General features: G+C 35.1%; 1 protein-coding gene across 3 annotated transcripts; it reads left to right on the forward strand.

Moving 5' to 3' along the window:
- The first annotated feature begins 5,331 nt into the window (after positions 1 to 5,331).
- On the forward strand, positions 5,332 to 16,372 carry hnf1bb (HNF1 homeobox Bb). 3 transcript variants are annotated; one of them, XM_039688396.2, is made up of 10 exons: positions 5,332 to 5,827; positions 7,123 to 7,322; positions 9,106 to 9,382; positions 10,152 to 10,372; positions 12,682 to 12,827; positions 13,174 to 13,303; positions 13,801 to 13,857; positions 14,864 to 15,013; positions 15,097 to 15,194; positions 16,215 to 16,372. In XM_039688396.2, the coding sequence occupies exons 1-10, from the start codon at positions 5,457 to 5,459 to the stop codon at positions 16,233 to 16,235; spliced, it is 1,671 nt and encodes a 556-aa protein (XP_039544330.1). In that variant the 5' UTR covers positions 5,332 to 5,456; the 3' UTR covers positions 16,236 to 16,372. The 3 variants fall into 3 exon arrangements, with proteins under 3 accessions (XP_039544330.1, XP_039544331.1, XP_039544333.1); XM_039688397.2 differs by lacking the exon at positions 13,801 to 13,857; XM_039688399.2 differs by lacking the exon at positions 13,801 to 13,857 and having other exon boundaries at positions 5,338 to 5,827; positions 9,178 to 9,382.
- The last annotated feature ends 1,816 nt before the right edge of the window (positions 16,373 to 18,188 follow it).

Raw genomic sequence — 18,188 nt, forward strand, 5'->3', positions numbered from 1 at the left:
AAATCGTTTGCATTTTTAAAAATGTTCAATAACATCGAGTTATTATCATTGGATATTATAAAATTCTGTTTATAGAAAGTATACATTAAATGTCGTGAATGACTAGAGTAATGACGGCGACTAAAAAAGCTGTAACGAAATGATCTGTGAGTTTTTAGTTTGACCTGATACCTCGATTGACTCTGGCCCCCCGAGGTCACTGAGGCGTGAGAGAGAAAAGCAGCAGGAGGAGTGCAATCAGGATGAAGAAGAGGACGAAACGTGTGATTCCTGCGAAGAGCAGAGCAAGCGAGCGTGAGGTTCAGCGGGGCAGAGTCCACTCATCTCTAACAGGAGGGAGGAACGCTGATTCAGGCACGTCTGTCCCTGAGCGCTCACCCTCATCCCCCCTTCACACCGGGGGGCCCGAAACATCAGGGACAATTAAGACACAAAGCACAATAAAACCTTTCTGAAGGGATTGGATGAGTCTCTCCTAAAGTCTAATCAATGTTAATCTAATGGGGTATTTTTAAACGTAATATAAAAAAAACAAAAAACCTAGAAATACTACACTTTTACTTTAAAAATGCTTATATTGCATAGGAAGATGCAGTAGATGTTAACATGATGTTTGTGTCGGTTAACTAATACCTGATTTACTAAATGACTGTATGGGATGGGTGAGCGCTGAAGGACATGTTTGTGAAGTTTGAAAAGCATTTACTTCAGATTTGCTGGTCCTGTGCCAGCATCACATGCTCCTCCTGTATTTATTTATTCTCTTCCTTACGTTTACGGTGGCCATTTCTTCAGGTTTTGACCCCTCGTGAGGAGCCATCAAAGTCTTCTTTTGAACGTTGTCTCCATAAAAAGGTCATGAATTCTTTACTGTCTTGTAAAAGCGCAGAACAGCATCATATCTGTGGACTGATGCGTGTTGTAATGCTGTTAATTGTTCTGCCTGTGCAATTCAAATGAAATGTCAAGTGATTTTTGCAAACACTGAGTGGGGCGTCAAAGGTTTAGATTGAAAGCGATGGCCTTCAGTATAATCAGTAAATGTCATAAGTTTGCTTGAAATTAATGTAAAAATTGGAAATCAATACTGAGACCTAAAAAATTAGATGTATAAAGATGATTCTCAACTTAGTCATCAAAGATATAACAGAATGAACTGATATGCATTATGTTGGCCATAAATGTGTAGTCATTCCATACAATAATAAAGCTTTATTGCAGACACAGGTCCATATTACATATCATATACAAAAAGGAGTATCTATGGATCTATACACTGTATTTAATCTGCATAATGTAGGAATATTGATATATAATTTCTTTCCCTATTGTGTCTCTCAAAATGGCCGATAAACATGCTTTAAGATTTGGTGTCGTCTACAGTGGACATGTATGAAATCAATGCCCTGTTTTGTAACAGCAAGTCAGATTTTGATTAGAAACCCTATAACATTTTCCTAAAATGCTGATTTTTAATAAACAATTTGAAAATTAGTTTTAAATTATATTTACAAAATGTCACATTTCCATAAGAGTGCTAGATAGTGCTGTCTATCTATCTGTCTGTTTATTTATCTCTCTGTCTATATATCTGTCTGTCTATCTTTCTGTCTATATATCTGTCTGTCTATCTGTCTGTCTGTCTGTCTATCTATCTATCTATCTATATCTGTCTTTCTATCTATCTATCTATCTATCTATCTATCTATCTATCTATCTATCTATCTATCTCATCTATCTACCTGTATTTCTTTCTATCTATCTATCTATCTATCTATCTATCTATCTATCTATCTATCTATCTATCTATCTATCTACCTGTATTTCTATCTATCTATCTATCTATCTATCTATCTATCTATCCATCCATCCATCCATCCATCCATCCATCCATCCATCCATCCATCCATCCATCCATCCATCCATCCATCCATCCATCCATCCATCCATCCATCCATCCATCCATCCATCCATCCATCCATCCATCCATCCATCCATCCATCCATCCATCCATCCATCCATCCATCCATCCATCCATCCATCCATCCATCTATCTATCTATCCGTCTTTCTATCTATCTATCTACCTGTATTTCTATCTATCTATCTATCTATCTATCTATCTATCTATCTATCTATCTATCTATCTGTCTGTCTTTCTATTTATCTATCTATCTATCTATCTCATCTATCTACCTGTATTTCTATCTATCTATCTATCTATCTATCTATCTATCTATCTATCTATCTATCTATCTATCTATCTATCTATCTGTCTTTCTATTTATCTATCTATCTATCTATCTCATCTATCTACCTGTATTTCTATCTATCTATCTATCTATCTATCTATCTATCTATCTATCTATCTATCTATCTATCTATCTATCTATCTATCATCTTTCTATATGTCTGTCTGTCTTTCTGTCTGTCAAATACAGACAGACACACACACACACAGACAGAGAGAGAGAGAATCTTAGATTGTAGTTGAGAATAAAGAAGGTCGTTGGTGTTGTGTGAATATGAGATTTGTGTGAGGGGGATGTTTAAGTCAGCGGGGGCTTCAGAGCTGCAGTGCGTTCTGGGAGAGTAGCTCCACTCACACTCCTTATTTCCTCTACCACTGATCTCATTTGCTCCTCTGCCTCCTTAAAGGAAATGAGTGTGAAGTCTTTCAGTCACTTTAATTTTGACAAATGCGCGGAGCTTGCGGTCGGTTGTAGTATACCTCACGACTCAATCAAAAATATAGCCTAATGTCAATTATATTGAAATTAGTTATTGGAAACTTTCTAATCATTTCTCCGTCCCTTAACATGGACACAAGAATGACAATAATTAGTTAGTGAAAAATAAAAATAAATAAATGATGGTACAGCTTTAACAAAAAAAATCTGCATTTTAAAGTAGTTTGTAATCCTTAAATTGGTCTAATTCATCCATAGTTGGTGCAAAATGTGTTAGGTGTATATTTATACTCATCACACAATCATAATCATTGCGCATCATCATCATGAAAAGGAAGCTTGTGAAGGTTAGATTACTGTGGTTAATGTCTAACAGGGTGATCAACGGAGTCTTTATATGGTGTAACACCTGTGGCACAGTTCTGTCACAGCAAACACAGACAATAAATGCCTCGAGACCTTACCTATCTCTCTGAACATGACAGAAATAAACTGTGTGTGTGTGTTCTTGTGTTTATGTGTCCTTTTGAGTCCAAGTCAAGGTCCAGCTTACTGACCGGAACTCATCTTTCTGGTCACTGATTCCCCAGCTTACCCATCCTGTCTAAAATGTGTGTGTAAGTATAAAACCTGTGTGTAAGTATAAAAGTTTGACCAATTTTAGCATATTTTAGGTATACTTAAAACAGTTTCATATATCTGTAAATGCCACTTTGATCAAATATCTATGAATAGATGCCTAGCAATCGACTCTGACAGCTTTTGGTTCAAACTGCAGGCAAATTATCCATATTTACAAAAAGAAAAAAACATTCCAGTGATGGAAAGGGAAGGGGCTTTATTACGCAGACAGCAGAGCCTTTCATAGTGTCAGAAAACCACATCTGGTCAGAAGAGAGAGAGAAAACTTACAAATTATTCATCCGATACAGTCACACTCCAGTGCAGCTTTCACAACAGAAGTAGTTTCACATCCTGGAAAAAAATATGTAATTTCTGTAAGTTTGTTATTAACTGTTGTTAATGATTGAGAACTGACCAGTCCCTAAAATGTGTGAGAAAGGTTGAAATGCAGCGCGCATTAAAATTCTGTTCCAGCAGCAGATTTGATCTTGTAAATTAATTATATAGTATCTTCGATTTTACGTTTTCATGATTCTTTTTATGTAGCATTTTGATTATGAAAAACATTAATGCTGGATTTTCACACTTTTACTGTTGATGTGCATCTTATCACTGATCAACATATTTGCTCATTAAAAGTCACATTTTGCTTTTCAAAATTAAATGAATGAGAAAATGATTATATATTAAGAAGAAAGAGGGGTCTACGAATGATTGAAAATGGGGTGTTTCACCGCAAATAAAAAGTTGCTTTGCAAAAGTTGAAAAGTACAATCAACTTAAATTACTTTTAATCTGAATCTTGTATAATTTACCACACTGTAAAAAATATTGTTGGTTTAACTTAAAAAATGAAGTAACCTGGTTGCCTTCAAATTTTTAAGTTCATTGAAATGGAAAAATTGAGTTAATACAATGAAGGAGATTGATTTAATCATCAGAAACTCAAAATATTATGTAATCTGAACTACATAAATTATTTAAGTTGATTTGACAAAAGAAAAAATGTTGTGATTACAAATCATGAATATATTTTTTACAGTGAGAAAACTGCTTATTTTGATGAGTTAAAACAATGTAAAGACATATGTTGTCATAACCTATATTTGGTCATATAATTTATTACTCATCTTTGAGTAATGATTATCATAAAATGAATGCATTATAGGAACAGAACAAAAACTAACCAATAATAACACTGTAAAAAATGAAGTAACCTGGTTGCCTTAAAATGTTAAGTTCATTGAACTGGAAAAATTGAGTTAATACAATGGAGATTGATTTAAGCATCAGAAACTCAAAATATTATGTTATCTGAACTACATAAATAATTTAAGTTGATTTGACAAAAAAAAATTGTACAAAAATATTTTCTTTACAACGAAATATAGCCTAATGATTAATCAATTATCTTTTTTTCAGAGGAGTGTGCCATCGTTTTTTCTCAAGTAAAAAACAGTAATTTAAGCTTATAACAATGACATACAAAGCAAACAAATGAAATGAAGAAATACAAATAGATTTGTGACGATTTAAATCACAAAACTTTTCAGAAACAATGTATTAGCCTGTTGTTATTAAATGTTTATAATGCAGTATTGACTTATTCATAAATAATGTTTAATTACAATCAGCTTGGATGTTTAAGTCATTTCGACTTTGAACTGACTTTAAATGAGTTGAATCTTGTAAAAAAAATGAAATTTGCTTAACTTATTTTGATGAGTAACCGCAATATAAAAACATGTTGTCGTAACTTATTGATCATATAATTTTTACAGTGCTAATAAGTGAGAGTTTATTGAGGCAATTAGTTAAGTAAGAATTGTAAAGTGTGACCCAAATGCAGACTATAGAATTGGATTCCTCTAAATTTCTCATTTATTTTAGCATTATTCATAAACCAATAGCCTAAATATCATTTGCATAAGGTGCAACAGCCAATGACCATGCAGTCAGCTCCGCCCCCAGGAACGTGAACGACTTCCTTCAGCAGGTGCGCTCGTGCACTGGACAACTGCAAAACTTTGCGTAAAGACACTTTAGTCTCATGTGCTTCCGTCGTTAAAAACACTCTTCGTTTCAATTAATTTCACACGTCCGATTTACCGAGGCCGCGAGGATTTTCAACGAGACCGGATTGATGTTTACCGACATGGTGTCCAAGTTGACGTCGCTTCAGCAGGAGCTCCTGAGCGCCTTGTTGGACTCGGGGGTCACGAAGGATGTGCTGGTTCAGGCGCTGGAGGATTTATGTCCGTGTTCCGCCGAATTCGGAATAAAAATGGAAAAACCCTTGTCCCCGGCGAGTGTCAACGGCGGCAGCGACTCCAATGATTCGAAGCCGGTGTTTCTGACTCTGACCAGCGCGCAGGGGAAAGGCGGTAAACTGTCCGGGGACGAAGGCTCTGATGACGGGGATGACTTCGACACGCCGCCGATCCTGCGCGAGCTGCAGTCTCTCAACACGGAGGAGGCGGCGGAGCAGCGCGCGCAGGTGGAGCGCATGTTATCGTGAGTTATTCACACACGGATACTTGACTTTTCAGTTCATTAATTAAATGTCACCTACCTTATTAAACAATGTAGCATGTTATATTAGGCTACAATGTAGGCCTATGCTTTTTTTTATTCCAGTCGCAATAAGAGTGCGCAATAATGAGCAGCTCAATAAAATAACCTGTCGACTAGTTCTTCTAAATTCTCTGTAGAAACTTGTCTAATTTTATCCTATATATTTTTTTTATTATAATTAATTTTTTTGGTTTGTTTTTTTGTTTTTTTTGCTTGTCCATTTTTTTTAAATAAAATTATCTAACGACTCCAATAGAAAAATTAGCAAAATTGTGAAGCATTTTTTTCTTATTACAGTATTATTTTAATATTGTTTTTATTAACCTATTCTATTTAATTATGCAATTTTAGAAACAAAAAAAATTAATACATTTTAAATTTCGGCAAATTTTTTTTTATCGAAATGTTATCGAAATGTGCAAAAGTAGCCTAGCCTATAAAGAGGACAAGATATGAAAATTGACGTAAAGTCAAAAACGAAACCACGTGTAGTTGTTATTAATTTATTTCTATAAATCATCAACAGAAAGATACACAATGTCGTATGAATAGAGGGAAAAGATATCTAGTTATTCATTGTCCAAAGTTATAGTCTTAAATCAACATCCTCGAGCACACTCAAATGTGAGGGGTTATTTCCCCAAACAAACATTAGCGGATCCGTCAGACATCTTCATTTTTTTTTTTAACTTATTAAACCGATCACAAGCGGGTTTTCTTTTTTCACAAGAGGCTTAAAATTAACAGATTCATTAAGGCATTTTGGTCGGCTCGCCTACGTCAAATTAGCGGCATTTAAAATGATATAGCCAAGGCTACAACCAATGCCATGCAAATATGGGGCCTATTATTATTATTTATTATTTTATTGTATGACACAGTTCGTCTATTTAAAATTAATATTATACAGTTATTAATCCTAAACAATCAACTCAGTAGGCCTATAGGAGGGAAAATATTTTTTTGGCCAAATTAGCTAAAATTAACCTTTGAGACTAATAGCTCATTAGACAACATTAATTGTTTTTTATTATGAGTTAATATTTTTGCGTGCGTTTTTGTTTCCTTTTAGCCTATATTAAATGTTAGCGTATGTCATGTCAATTTTAGACGTTTTATCCTTTTCATATTTGCGCTTTTCAAAACAAAAAGCATAGGCTACTTTTACACAACCCAACATAACACTTCGACGAGTTGCTTGTGAATCTGCTGATGGTACTGTGTGTGGTTGTCAGTGAGGACCCGTGGCGCGTGGCTCGCACTGTGAAAGGCTACATGCAGCAGCACAACATCCCTCAGCGCGAGGTGGTGGACGTGACGGGCCTCAACCAGTCGCACCTGTCCCAGCACCTCAACAAAGGCACGCCGATGAAGACGGCCAAGCGAGCCGCGCTTTACACCTGGTATGTCCAGAAACAGCGCGAAATCGACAGACGTAAGTCAACATCTCAGTACAACGTTCATATGTACAATCGAGCTTATGTAGACTGTTTTGTCCCATTTGCGAGCTTAAAAGTACATTTACATTATTTAACAAAAATTCATACAAGTCACAGCTTTATTTAGCCTATTTCATAAGCTCTCGTTTATGTATTTATTTTTGCCTCTGGTAATGATGTTTTGTTATATAGGCTACTGTAGCAGTGAATCGTTATTTTACATTTGTTAACAAATTATATTAGGCTACATACTTGTAAAACATGTGTTTTATATATTGCAAAATTTATTACAGTATGGAGAATTGTAAAAAATATTGTTGGTTTAACTAAAAAAAAATAAGTAACCTGGTTGCCTTAATTTTAAGTTCATCGAAATGGAAAAATTGAGTTAATGCAACGAAGGAGATTAATTTAATCACCAGAAACTCAAAATTGTATGTTATTTAAACTACTTAAGTTGATTTGACAAAAGAAAAAATGTAGTGATTACAAATCATGAAAATATTTACAATAATATTTTACAGTTGACTCTCTCAGTTTTTGTAAATTCACTTGGGGTTCAGTGTATTTCTTTTCCCCCCTCAATTAATTTCACACGTGTCTAGTACAATTATGTGGTTTTGTTTCATTAATACAAATACAGTGTATACTTTTTTCTTGATTTACCCCGAAATAATCGAAGTGAATGTGACAACATGCCCCATAGGTGGGGTCCATTGTAACATGACCATATGACAGCTTTAGTGTTATCTGATCTCATCAAAAAAAAAATACAAGACAAACTAAAATATTTTGTCAATGAAATACAATTCTTAACTTTTTAATGTAAAATAATGGCATATTTTGTGTCATTTTGTGTCACAGCACAAAACACAGTTATACAGCATAGATCTTAACATTTACTCTGTCTTTATTCACCTTTTTCTCATGGTTTCTCAATAGAATTAATAAAAGTAAGGAATAGAATAGCATAGTTCTAATAGGAGCACATTGTAACGCAGTTACAACATCTGCGCAACTGGGATTCAAACCCGGCTAGTGCTGGTTAGCGAAGCATTAAAGAACTCTCAATTGTTAAATATCAGATATAAGATTAAAATAATATCTGATTTGTCTAATTTTAAATTTTAATTTTAAATCTAATTTTAAATCTAATTTTTAATCTTCCAAAGATTTTTTTAATTTTGTCAAAATAAATTATATATATAGTGTTGATATGGCAACTATAAAATACAGTAAATTTTGTCATGCTGGCGTGTGTGGAAAGTTTGTGCCCCGCTCACTGTGTCTATTATAAATGACCTCCAGCACATTTCATTTAATCTATATGAAAAGCCTCTTTTGGGAATGTTTTTATCTTGTCAGTTGTTTTGCAAACTTTGGTCAGATTATTTAGAAGATAATTTATTCATATTTGTAGACAGCATAATACATGTTCTTTACTTGCTGTGAATAGCCTACATTTATGAAGGGTATTAATTTTTCAAGGTCAACATGTTAATTTTCATACAAATTGGTGCTAATTAGGCTACTTATGTATGTATATATGTGTGTGTGTGTGTGTACTGTACGGACTTTCTTAAAAAGTGACGCTAATTACTTTAAGGGGTCGATAAGCATCTGTGTGTGTACTCTGTTCTGTAAGCCCCATTCTCTGATCTATTATTATTATTACCTCCCTCAAAACTGCATCTTCATTATGGACCTCCCCATCCCAGCGCTATCTATCACAATTCTGCCTTACTCTGCCCCAATCGTGTCCCCCTCTTATTTCCGCAGAGTTCGACCGTGTTCAGGGCTCTGACCTCAGTGACTCAGGCAGTCAGGATCAGGTCCTGTTTTTTTTCCCAGAATTCAATCCGACCGGACACAGTGCGGGCGCTCCCGGAGGCTCTGCAGGACCAATCGGAGACGAGGGGGAGCCAGGCTCTAAGAGGATGAGACGAAACCGTTTCAAATGGGGTCCGGCGTCTCAAGAGATACTTTATCAGGCTTATGAACGGCAGAAAAACCCCAGCAAAGAAGAGAGGGAGACGCTGGTGGAGGAATGCAACAGGTAAAGCTCTCTCTCTCTCTCTCTCTCTCTCTCTCTCTCTCTCTCTCTCTCTCTCTCTCTCTCTCCTCTGTGTTGCTGTCCATTTCAGTCAAATTACAACTGCATTCACAGACATGCAACTGCAATGTTGATTTATTTAAAAAAAAGTATATATACAGTTATTAATAATATTAGTTTTAGTTTTAGTAAAAATGTGTTTAAAATAAATGCAAATAAATATAGGCTATTTATTTATACTTTAATAAAAAAGTAGTGCTCATCTTTTCTTCAATCATCTTTGTTTTATATAAATATAACTAAGATGATATATATATAACAAAGATGATTGATAAAAAGATGAGCACTACTATGAAATACTATGATGAATATATTTATTTGTGTATATATATATATATATATATATATATATATATATATATATATATATATAATTCATGTATAATATTATTTTAATATGTTCAATCTATTTTTATGTTTTGCATTTTATTATTTTATTATTATACATACAATATATGTTATCTCTTTTTTACATTACCGACACCACATTTATTTGAATGTTTATAAAATCTATATATAAAGTCTTTTGTTTTTATTTTTGACACATTTTTATATTCTCATGTTTCTCTGACTTTGGTTGGATACTTATTTATTTTATATTTAAATCAATCATTTTTTTCTTTTTTCTGTTGGACAATATAAGATATACGTTTATTTGAACACATTTGATCTCTTGGAAAGAGCGGTTGGTTATTTGTGGGGATGTTCTCAGGGCAGAGTGTGTGCAGAGGGGTGTGTCGCCCTCTAAAGCTCATGGACTCGGATCTAACCTGGTCACGGAGGTTCGTGTGTACAACTGGTTTGCAAACCGGCGGAAGGAGGAAGCCTTCAGACAGAAGCTGGCGATGGACACATACCCACCCCACAGCATGAACCCCCTGCTGTCCCACGTGTCATCACACACCCAGCACCATCACAGTGCCTCCGATTCAAGTAAGTGCATGTAACAACCACACAGAAAACCGAAGCGCAGACTCTGGATACACCTCTCAGATGATCTGATGTCATGCAAACCGGAAAAGTTGGAAGTGTTATTTTTAGGGCTGTCAAACGATTTATCACGATTAATTGCATACAAAATAAAAGTTTGTGTTTACATATTATATGTGGGTGCACTGTGTATAATTATTTTGTGTGTGTATATATATATAGATATATAAATACACACACATGCATGTATATTTAAGAAAAAAAAATTAATTATATATAAAATATTTATATTTATATATAATATAAATTATGTATAAATCTATACAGTATATACATGAAAATATTTCTTAAATATACACAAGCATGTGTGTGTATTTATATATATTACACAGTGCACCCACATATATTATGTAAACACAAACTTTTATTTGGAAGCGATTAATCATTTGACAGCCCTAGTTATTTTAATATTATTTATATGCTATTATAGTTTTTATGATTTTTTGAATTAGCTTTATATATATTTAGCATTGCCGGACAGCAATTAATGGCATCCAAAATAAAAGTGTGTGTTTACATAATATATGTGTGTGTATAATTATTTTGTATATTCTGTATAAGTACACACATATGCATGTATATTTTTAAGAAAATATTTTATTTATATATAAAATATTTATATCTAATATAAATTATGTATAAATATATATAGAGACCCCCATTCGAGCGCCCCCCCCCCAAAAAAAAAAAAAAAACAACAACAAAAAAACAAACAAAAACAAAACAGCAACAACCCAACAATAAAATCACATACCGTTCATTTGGAAAAACACAGTTAATGGAATCCAGTTATTTTGCTAGTTTAATCTAACTTTAAAGAGAGGAAGTAACCATTAGCGCATTGGCACATTAGCAATTATATGCATGGCACACTTTTTATATATACATGCATATGTGTATATTTATATAAACTAAATAATTATGCACACTACACACATATATTAAGTAAACAAACTTTTATTTTGGATGCAATTATCGCGTTTTTTGTTACAAGCTTTTGTCACTTATTATTTTTCATTAATTTAAAGGTTAAAGATTTTAGTTCAGTTTTTTTTTTTTTTTTTTTTTTTTTTTTGCAGTTACTAATTTCAATATTTCATCTTAAACGTAAGACCGCATTTCTTTTTGCTTAAACTTTTTCATATAATATTTTTTTCAATGAACATAAATGTTTTTAATAGTTTTAGTTAAGATAATAGCCCTGCTTTTGTATTTGAGTGTTGTGGCCTGGTTTCACAGACAGGGTTTAGATTAAGCCAGGATTAGGCCTTAGTTAAATTGAAGTAGGACAATTAAGTAGCTTTAAAAAACATGCTTTGGAAAAAAAAAACATAACTAGTGTGCATCTTGTGACAAAACAATGGCACTGACATATTCAAACACAATGTTGCATTATGCCAATGCAAACATGCATTTTAGTCTGGGACTAGACTTACGATGAGTGTTAGTATCAGGTGTAAATAGGGTCACGAAAGCAGTAAGAGTGTGTTTGTTTCATTGGAATTCTTCCGTCCCATTGGTGTGTGAACAAAACACACAGCCACACCCGCAGACACATGTGAGATACAAGGACATAAAATCTTTAGGGTCAAACCAGGGTCAAGTCAAGGTTCGAGCTTTGAGTCTGAGAGGGTGTGTTTTGCTCCCTCAGAAGATCGATAGCATGTTGGAAAAAAAGGTATTTTAAACCCAGAAGGATCATGCAGTGGCTTAAAACGATCACATAATAAAATCCGAATGCTTCAGCTTAACTTTTGGCAACTACAAAAGGGCACTTTTCTGTGTAAAAGCCGTAAACTGTCAGCCTGTGAAATGGACCGAATTCCGCAGAATGTTTACAAACGGATTAATATTACGTCAAGAGAGTGAGTCAGAGGACAGCGTGTTTGCTCAAGCTGTGTGTTCTGCTACAGTCACTGACCTCCAACGGTTCAAAAGCTCTTTGATTGTATTTGTTTGCCCCGGAGCAAGAAAATGCACAACATTTACAATAATCAGTTTTCAGGTGTGTTTACGAGAATGCGTTTAAGGAACAGACGGCCTCATAAAGGCCTTTCGGCGTTTGGACTACAGACTCTTATCATTCGAGCCGCATTTACAGCTACGCAACCGGGTCAGGTAAAGATAGACGGAATCAGGTCAGCATGTGCCGACTGGCGGCTTTCTCTTTTTGCCAGTGTGACAACACAACAAACTGCACATTTTTGTCGTCAACAATACTACAGAAGTGTTTCTTGTGTTTTTCGGTGCAGAACTCAGGTACAGTCAACAAGGAACCAGCGAGGTCACTTCCTCCACAACCATAAGTCACCATGGCAGCAGCCAATCAGTATTGCAACAGGTGTCTCCGGGAAGCCTGGACCACTGCCATGGCTTGTTATCGCCGGACGCCAAAATGGTAAAGAAAAAAACGTCACGACTTTGTGCACGCTTTGACAAGTACGGGTCTGGCAGCCCGTGTAGTCGCAGAGATCAATGTACATTTCACAGACATGATTGATAAAGTCGCCTTTATTTGGAAACTGACTCAACTAGGTCAAAGAGAGCATTGATCTAGCATGTGAAGGCAGTGTGTTAAACACAGAAGCCTTTATTCACTTTTATATACCCCCCCCCCCCCCCACCAATAAACATTTGTAATGTTATGTTAGTGAAGGTTTTCACCAGAGGAAAGGAACCACGTCCTTACATGCTAAATGTTTGTGTACCTTATATGTATTGACATTGTGTGTGTGTGTGTCCAGATCTCGGTCTCTGGTGGAGTCTTGCCTCCTGTGAGCACTTTGACCAACATTCATAGTCTGTCTCAGTCGTCTCATCATCATCATCATCATCAGCAAGCACAGAGCCTCATTATGAGCCTGGCCACTCAAAGTGAGTATCGCCATTTTTATTTACTCCTCCTTCATCTTTATATCTCACATTGTAAACTGTACACTGTAAAAATATCCTATTAAATTTACGATAAAAATGGTTGCCAAAAATGAGCTACATTTCAAGTATTTCTGGATGGGATATTGGTGACTGTATATATATTCTTATTTTCCATTGTAATTCTACAATACATAGTTTTTCTGGTAAAAACTCAAATGCAGTATTTGCATATAATTGCTATGTTAAACCATTTACAGTTTTGTTTGTAAGGTAATCTTACAGTTAATAATATAGTTTTACTGTAGTTTTCATTTTTCGTCACACATTTTGACGTTTTGCGGTATTATTAAAACTATTGATGTGATGAAAGGTGGTAATTGGCCTTAAAACGGTTAAAAACTACTAACCTACACTGTCATACTTTTTTTTATCAAATGGAATTTTAAAAATAATTCAAACAGGTTCTCTCAACACTCCCTCCTCTTTCTATTGGTCAGACAAACAGATACCCACGCCCCCAAACTCGTGTCATTGGTTGAGACACTACATTACTGGTAGGGATTCTTAAACAGAGCAATGTTTTAATAGCAGGAGAAACAGCATCTTGCTGATCTAGGTAGATCATAAAAAAAAACTTTATAGCTAGCTACCTGAGTGATAACACATAACACATCTAAAGGTCGCTCTATCGCCCTCTTGAGTGCTGGAGTGTCTGACTGCCACAGTAAAGCATTTGAGGCCTTGTTTGCACACTTGCCTAAGCCAGTGAACGGACGACAGCCAATCATAACAGAGTTAATTAACAGGTTCATTTACAAGCCTTGAAGGTACAATAGCAAATCATCCTGTTTAATTCTAAGGATCAGATTCAAATCATCATGTAAAACTAAAATCGGACAGTTCTGGCGCAAAAAGAACATTATAATGGACTTGTATAGGATGTGGCCCCTTTAATTTTTTATATTTTTTAATTGCAACGTAACGTAACACATTTTTACAGAAATATATCATGTCTATATATGTGAAAAGTACTGTGTGTGGGGTCATAAATATCAGTGTTATTTTAGTATAACTGAGACACTATTATAGTTGTATTAATATTTTCAATTAGTTTTTATTTTAATATTATTCATTTTTATGTTAGTTTAGTGCTAAAATTGTTGTAATTTAGTTGTGTATTTTTGTATTCCTATATAATCTAGATTTAAAAATATAGTCTATAATGTCTATATATAATTTTTCGGTTTAGTTTTTTTTTAGTACATCAAGTTAAACTAAATAAAAAAAGAAAAAGTTTAATTTTTTTTAAAATTATTTAATTATTTATTTTTTATAATTTTTGTTAACGTTTATTTTATTTTAAGTAACAAATTTTTTTTATTTTATTGTTTTAGTTTTAGTCAATTATAATAACCTTTGTGTGTGTGTGTGCGTGTGTGTTTTTAAATAATATATACAGTCTAGTATAAAGGATAATTATTATTTCAGTTCATTTTCAAATCTTTTAGAACAATTTGAAGAACAAGTTCTGTCTTTGACACGGTTTTTACGTTTGTCCAGGTCTGGCATCGCCTCAGTCTCAGAGCGTGCCCGTCATCAACAGTGTGTCTGGCCTGGCCGCCCTGCAGCCGATGCAGTTCCCACAGAACACCAGCCTGACGCAGCTGACCACAGCTCACCTCTCCCAGCCGCCCTTCACACAGTCGCACAGTAATAACCCCTGCTTATTAATGCAGAACGCACTGTGATTGTGAACAACAATGTGCAAAACTCACATTTCGTGTCTTTTTCAGTGTACTCGACCAAACAAGAAGCCGCCCAGTTTTCTCATCCATCTCGATATACGACCATGGACACCAGCACTATCACACACCTGGGCTCCAACAAGCAGGTCAAACTTCAGTTTCTTATACTTTCTATCCACCTTACTTACTTCTAATGTAAGAGCCATTTGTAACTTGAATGTGCAAGTGTTTACTTAGTGTATACATAAACACTGGTTTTCAAATAGTTGTACCGTTTATTGCACTTTGTTATTTTTCTAGGCCCTGTTTACACCTAGTATTAAAGGGATAGTTCACTTTGAAATTAATTTTTGGTATGTTTTAGCTTACCTCAAGGGCATCCAAGATGTAGGTGTCTTTGTTTCCGCAGTATTTTCAATTTTGATATTTTTAGGTCAAACCGTTCTTGTCTATCAGTCATATAATGGAGGTCTATGGTCACCACCTCAAAGAGCATGCACAGAGAAGTCCAAAATAAACTGCAATATCTCACACAAACCGCTCGTTTTGTGTCTTAGTCCATAAATATGTACTTATATTTACTAGTCATTAAATCATGTTTAATTAGGATGCTCTGTGCATGCTCTTTGAGGTGGTGACCATAGACCTCCATTATATGACTGACAGACAAGAACAGCTTTGTCACGTTGCTCACACTATTGTAATTCACTTGCGCGCTGTGTTTATGCGCTTGCGCTGTTTTGTCAATCATTTGACGCCATACTCTCTGTATATTTTTCAATCGACTCCGGTCGCATTCATATCTAAATTGCATGAGCTTATTTTGCCCATTAGATCGAATGATCTGTAAAAACACATAGACCCTCGTCTCAAAGAAATCGGGACAGAACTGGTTAAAAATGGACTAAAGAGACGGATTTAAACACCAGGTGTACACGGATACGTGTCCCTCGTCTGCTTGTGAACCGACCAACCAAAACGCATCATTATACCTTGTGTAAACAGGACTAATGAATCTGAACAGAAAGTAACTTAGCTCCGCATTGCAAAATAAGGTGTATACATTTTTATAAAGTGGTCAATGTTGATATTTCTCTCTCTGTACATAAACAGTGCCTATCTGTATTTGCGGTCCTGATAATCGTTACGTTCTGTTGTCACTGCAGTGTCCATTGCAGGCCTGGTGAACAAACGCAACCGAAGCGAGAACTTCCTCGGCAGCTTAGCAACAGCGGTCCGTGACCTCTGCGTTTCTCAGTTACGCTGGTAACCTATCACCATGGAGAAACAACAGGAGCAGAACTGCCTCTGGATTCAGCAACAAATGAAGAATAATGATTGATATATTGCAGCTTTAAGCCATATGACAGATCAAACTGGATTGAATACTGAGCCAAAGTTTTCACACCCATCGGTTTTAGGGGATGAAATCTTCAATGATACTGTACATACGATTTAATGAGGAAATATGGTTTGTTATTAAATACAAGGTCAAGTTTTCAGGCAAAGCTACAACAACAACAACAGCATAAATAGTCAATCACGGATGAGATTTTGTTTTCCACACGCATGTTTGAGATTTGAAATGTATCTCGTATTCTTAAAGAAAATCATCACATTACTGTGTAAATTCACAACATCAGAGTGGTCTTTCCATTTCAGCGCATGGACTTGCACATAAAAGTGATCCCAAAAGATGCTACAAATATAATTGCTTCTCAGGGATTGATTTCACATTTCACACATTGTAGCTAATATTATGAGAATGTGTATAACTTTGCTATTTTTTATATACGTTTTGGAATCACTTCAATCATATTTATATTTGTGTAAATCGATAAATAATACATTTTTGAAGAATACCTCCTGGCTTTAGTGCTCATTTTTATTAGTTTATGACAATGATATGTTTATTTCTTTGAGAATTGTTTTGTCAGGGAATGTGCCGTAGCAGAAAGCAGACCACACTTTGCATTTATAATGTGTTCACACACTAATGGAAAGTCAGAGGTGTGAACTGAAGGAGGGGTGGAGACAGGACAGAGATCGGCAATAAAAGGGTGTGTATTTGTTTTCCATGCCCCATTAGGTCTATTTCCCTTGTTGTCTCACTGGTCAAAGGGCATGAAAGTATCATCTGAGTTCACTTTTAGGAAGTGAACAGGTGAAGTCATTTCCTTTCCTCTTCTCACATGACTTCTCTAGCGTGTGATTACAGTTTTCTTCAGTTTTTTTTCCCTAAACTAAATTAATTAAAATAGCACCCACCTTGGAGATCGTTTCTTAATGAAGCAAGTGCATGACTGCAAAAAGTGAACTGTATCAGTGTACCAGAAGAAAACGAGTACTAATAATAGCTACTGAAATTGGCAGTGGTTCTGAGTATTTACAAAGTCCCGTTCAGGTTCAGAAATGAAATATAGGAAATATATAAGAAGAAAAAAAAGAAGAATATATATATATATATATATATATATATATCCTGAATAATAGGAAAATATGCAATAAATAAGTAGGCTATGTAATGTGTAAAATATTGAGTCACTTAAAAAAAAGTTTCTTGAGCGGCAAATCGGCATATTAGACTTATTTCTGAAGGATCATACATTAAAATAACAGTAATATATTGTACATTCCCTCATTCAAGTCTAAAAACCACAAAAACATAGCCTATACATTGATATGACTGTCCCTACATGTCAACACAAATATTGCGTCTGAAAAGCACTCGTGTTTTGGCTCATTTGTTACACACTAACAACAATAAATATGTTATTGGTAACACGTTTATTGAAAATAGCTATGCTAAGCTTCTGGGTTGGCCAGAATCAACAGTATTGTAATTGTAGCACATTAGCGATTAGCATATATAGCTTCTGTAAAATCCAGCGGCAGCAGAGGACACATGCAGGGACGTGGACAAGAGGACAACGTGGAGGCGTGGAGCGATGAATGTGCAGCAGCAGACGTCCTTCAGAGCAGGTCAGCAGAAGTGATCTTATGTCAGCTACTGCTAGGGTCAAAGGTCAGAAAGACAGGAGACAGAAAAGCTGACTTTTCTCCTGTAACCCTCTGTTCTCTTCCCACACTGCCATAGGTTGTGTTTAAAGAATGTTCCAGATTCAAGACAAGTTACTTTA

Source organism: Pimephales promelas, chromosome 19 (assembly GCF_988280905.1).
Source record: "Pimephales promelas chromosome 19, fPimPro1.hap1.1, whole genome shotgun sequence".
Lineage (NCBI taxonomy): Eukaryota > Metazoa > Chordata > Actinopteri > Cypriniformes > Leuciscidae > Pimephales > Pimephales promelas.

Bases quoted from the DNA above. Each gene is read 5' to 3' on its own strand.
- hnf1bb (XM_039688396.2), top strand. From the start codon at position 5,457: ATGTTTACCGACATGGTGTCCAAGTTGACGTCGCTTCAGCAGGAGCTC. The intron at 10,373-12,681 runs GTAAGTGCATGT...TTTTCGGTGCAG, and splicing joins TCACAGTGCCTCCGATTCAA to AACTCAGGTACAGTCAACAA. The intron at 12,828-13,173 runs GTAAAGAAAAAA...GTGTGTGTCCAG, and splicing joins TATCGCCGGACGCCAAAATG to ATCTCGGTCTCTGGTGGAGT.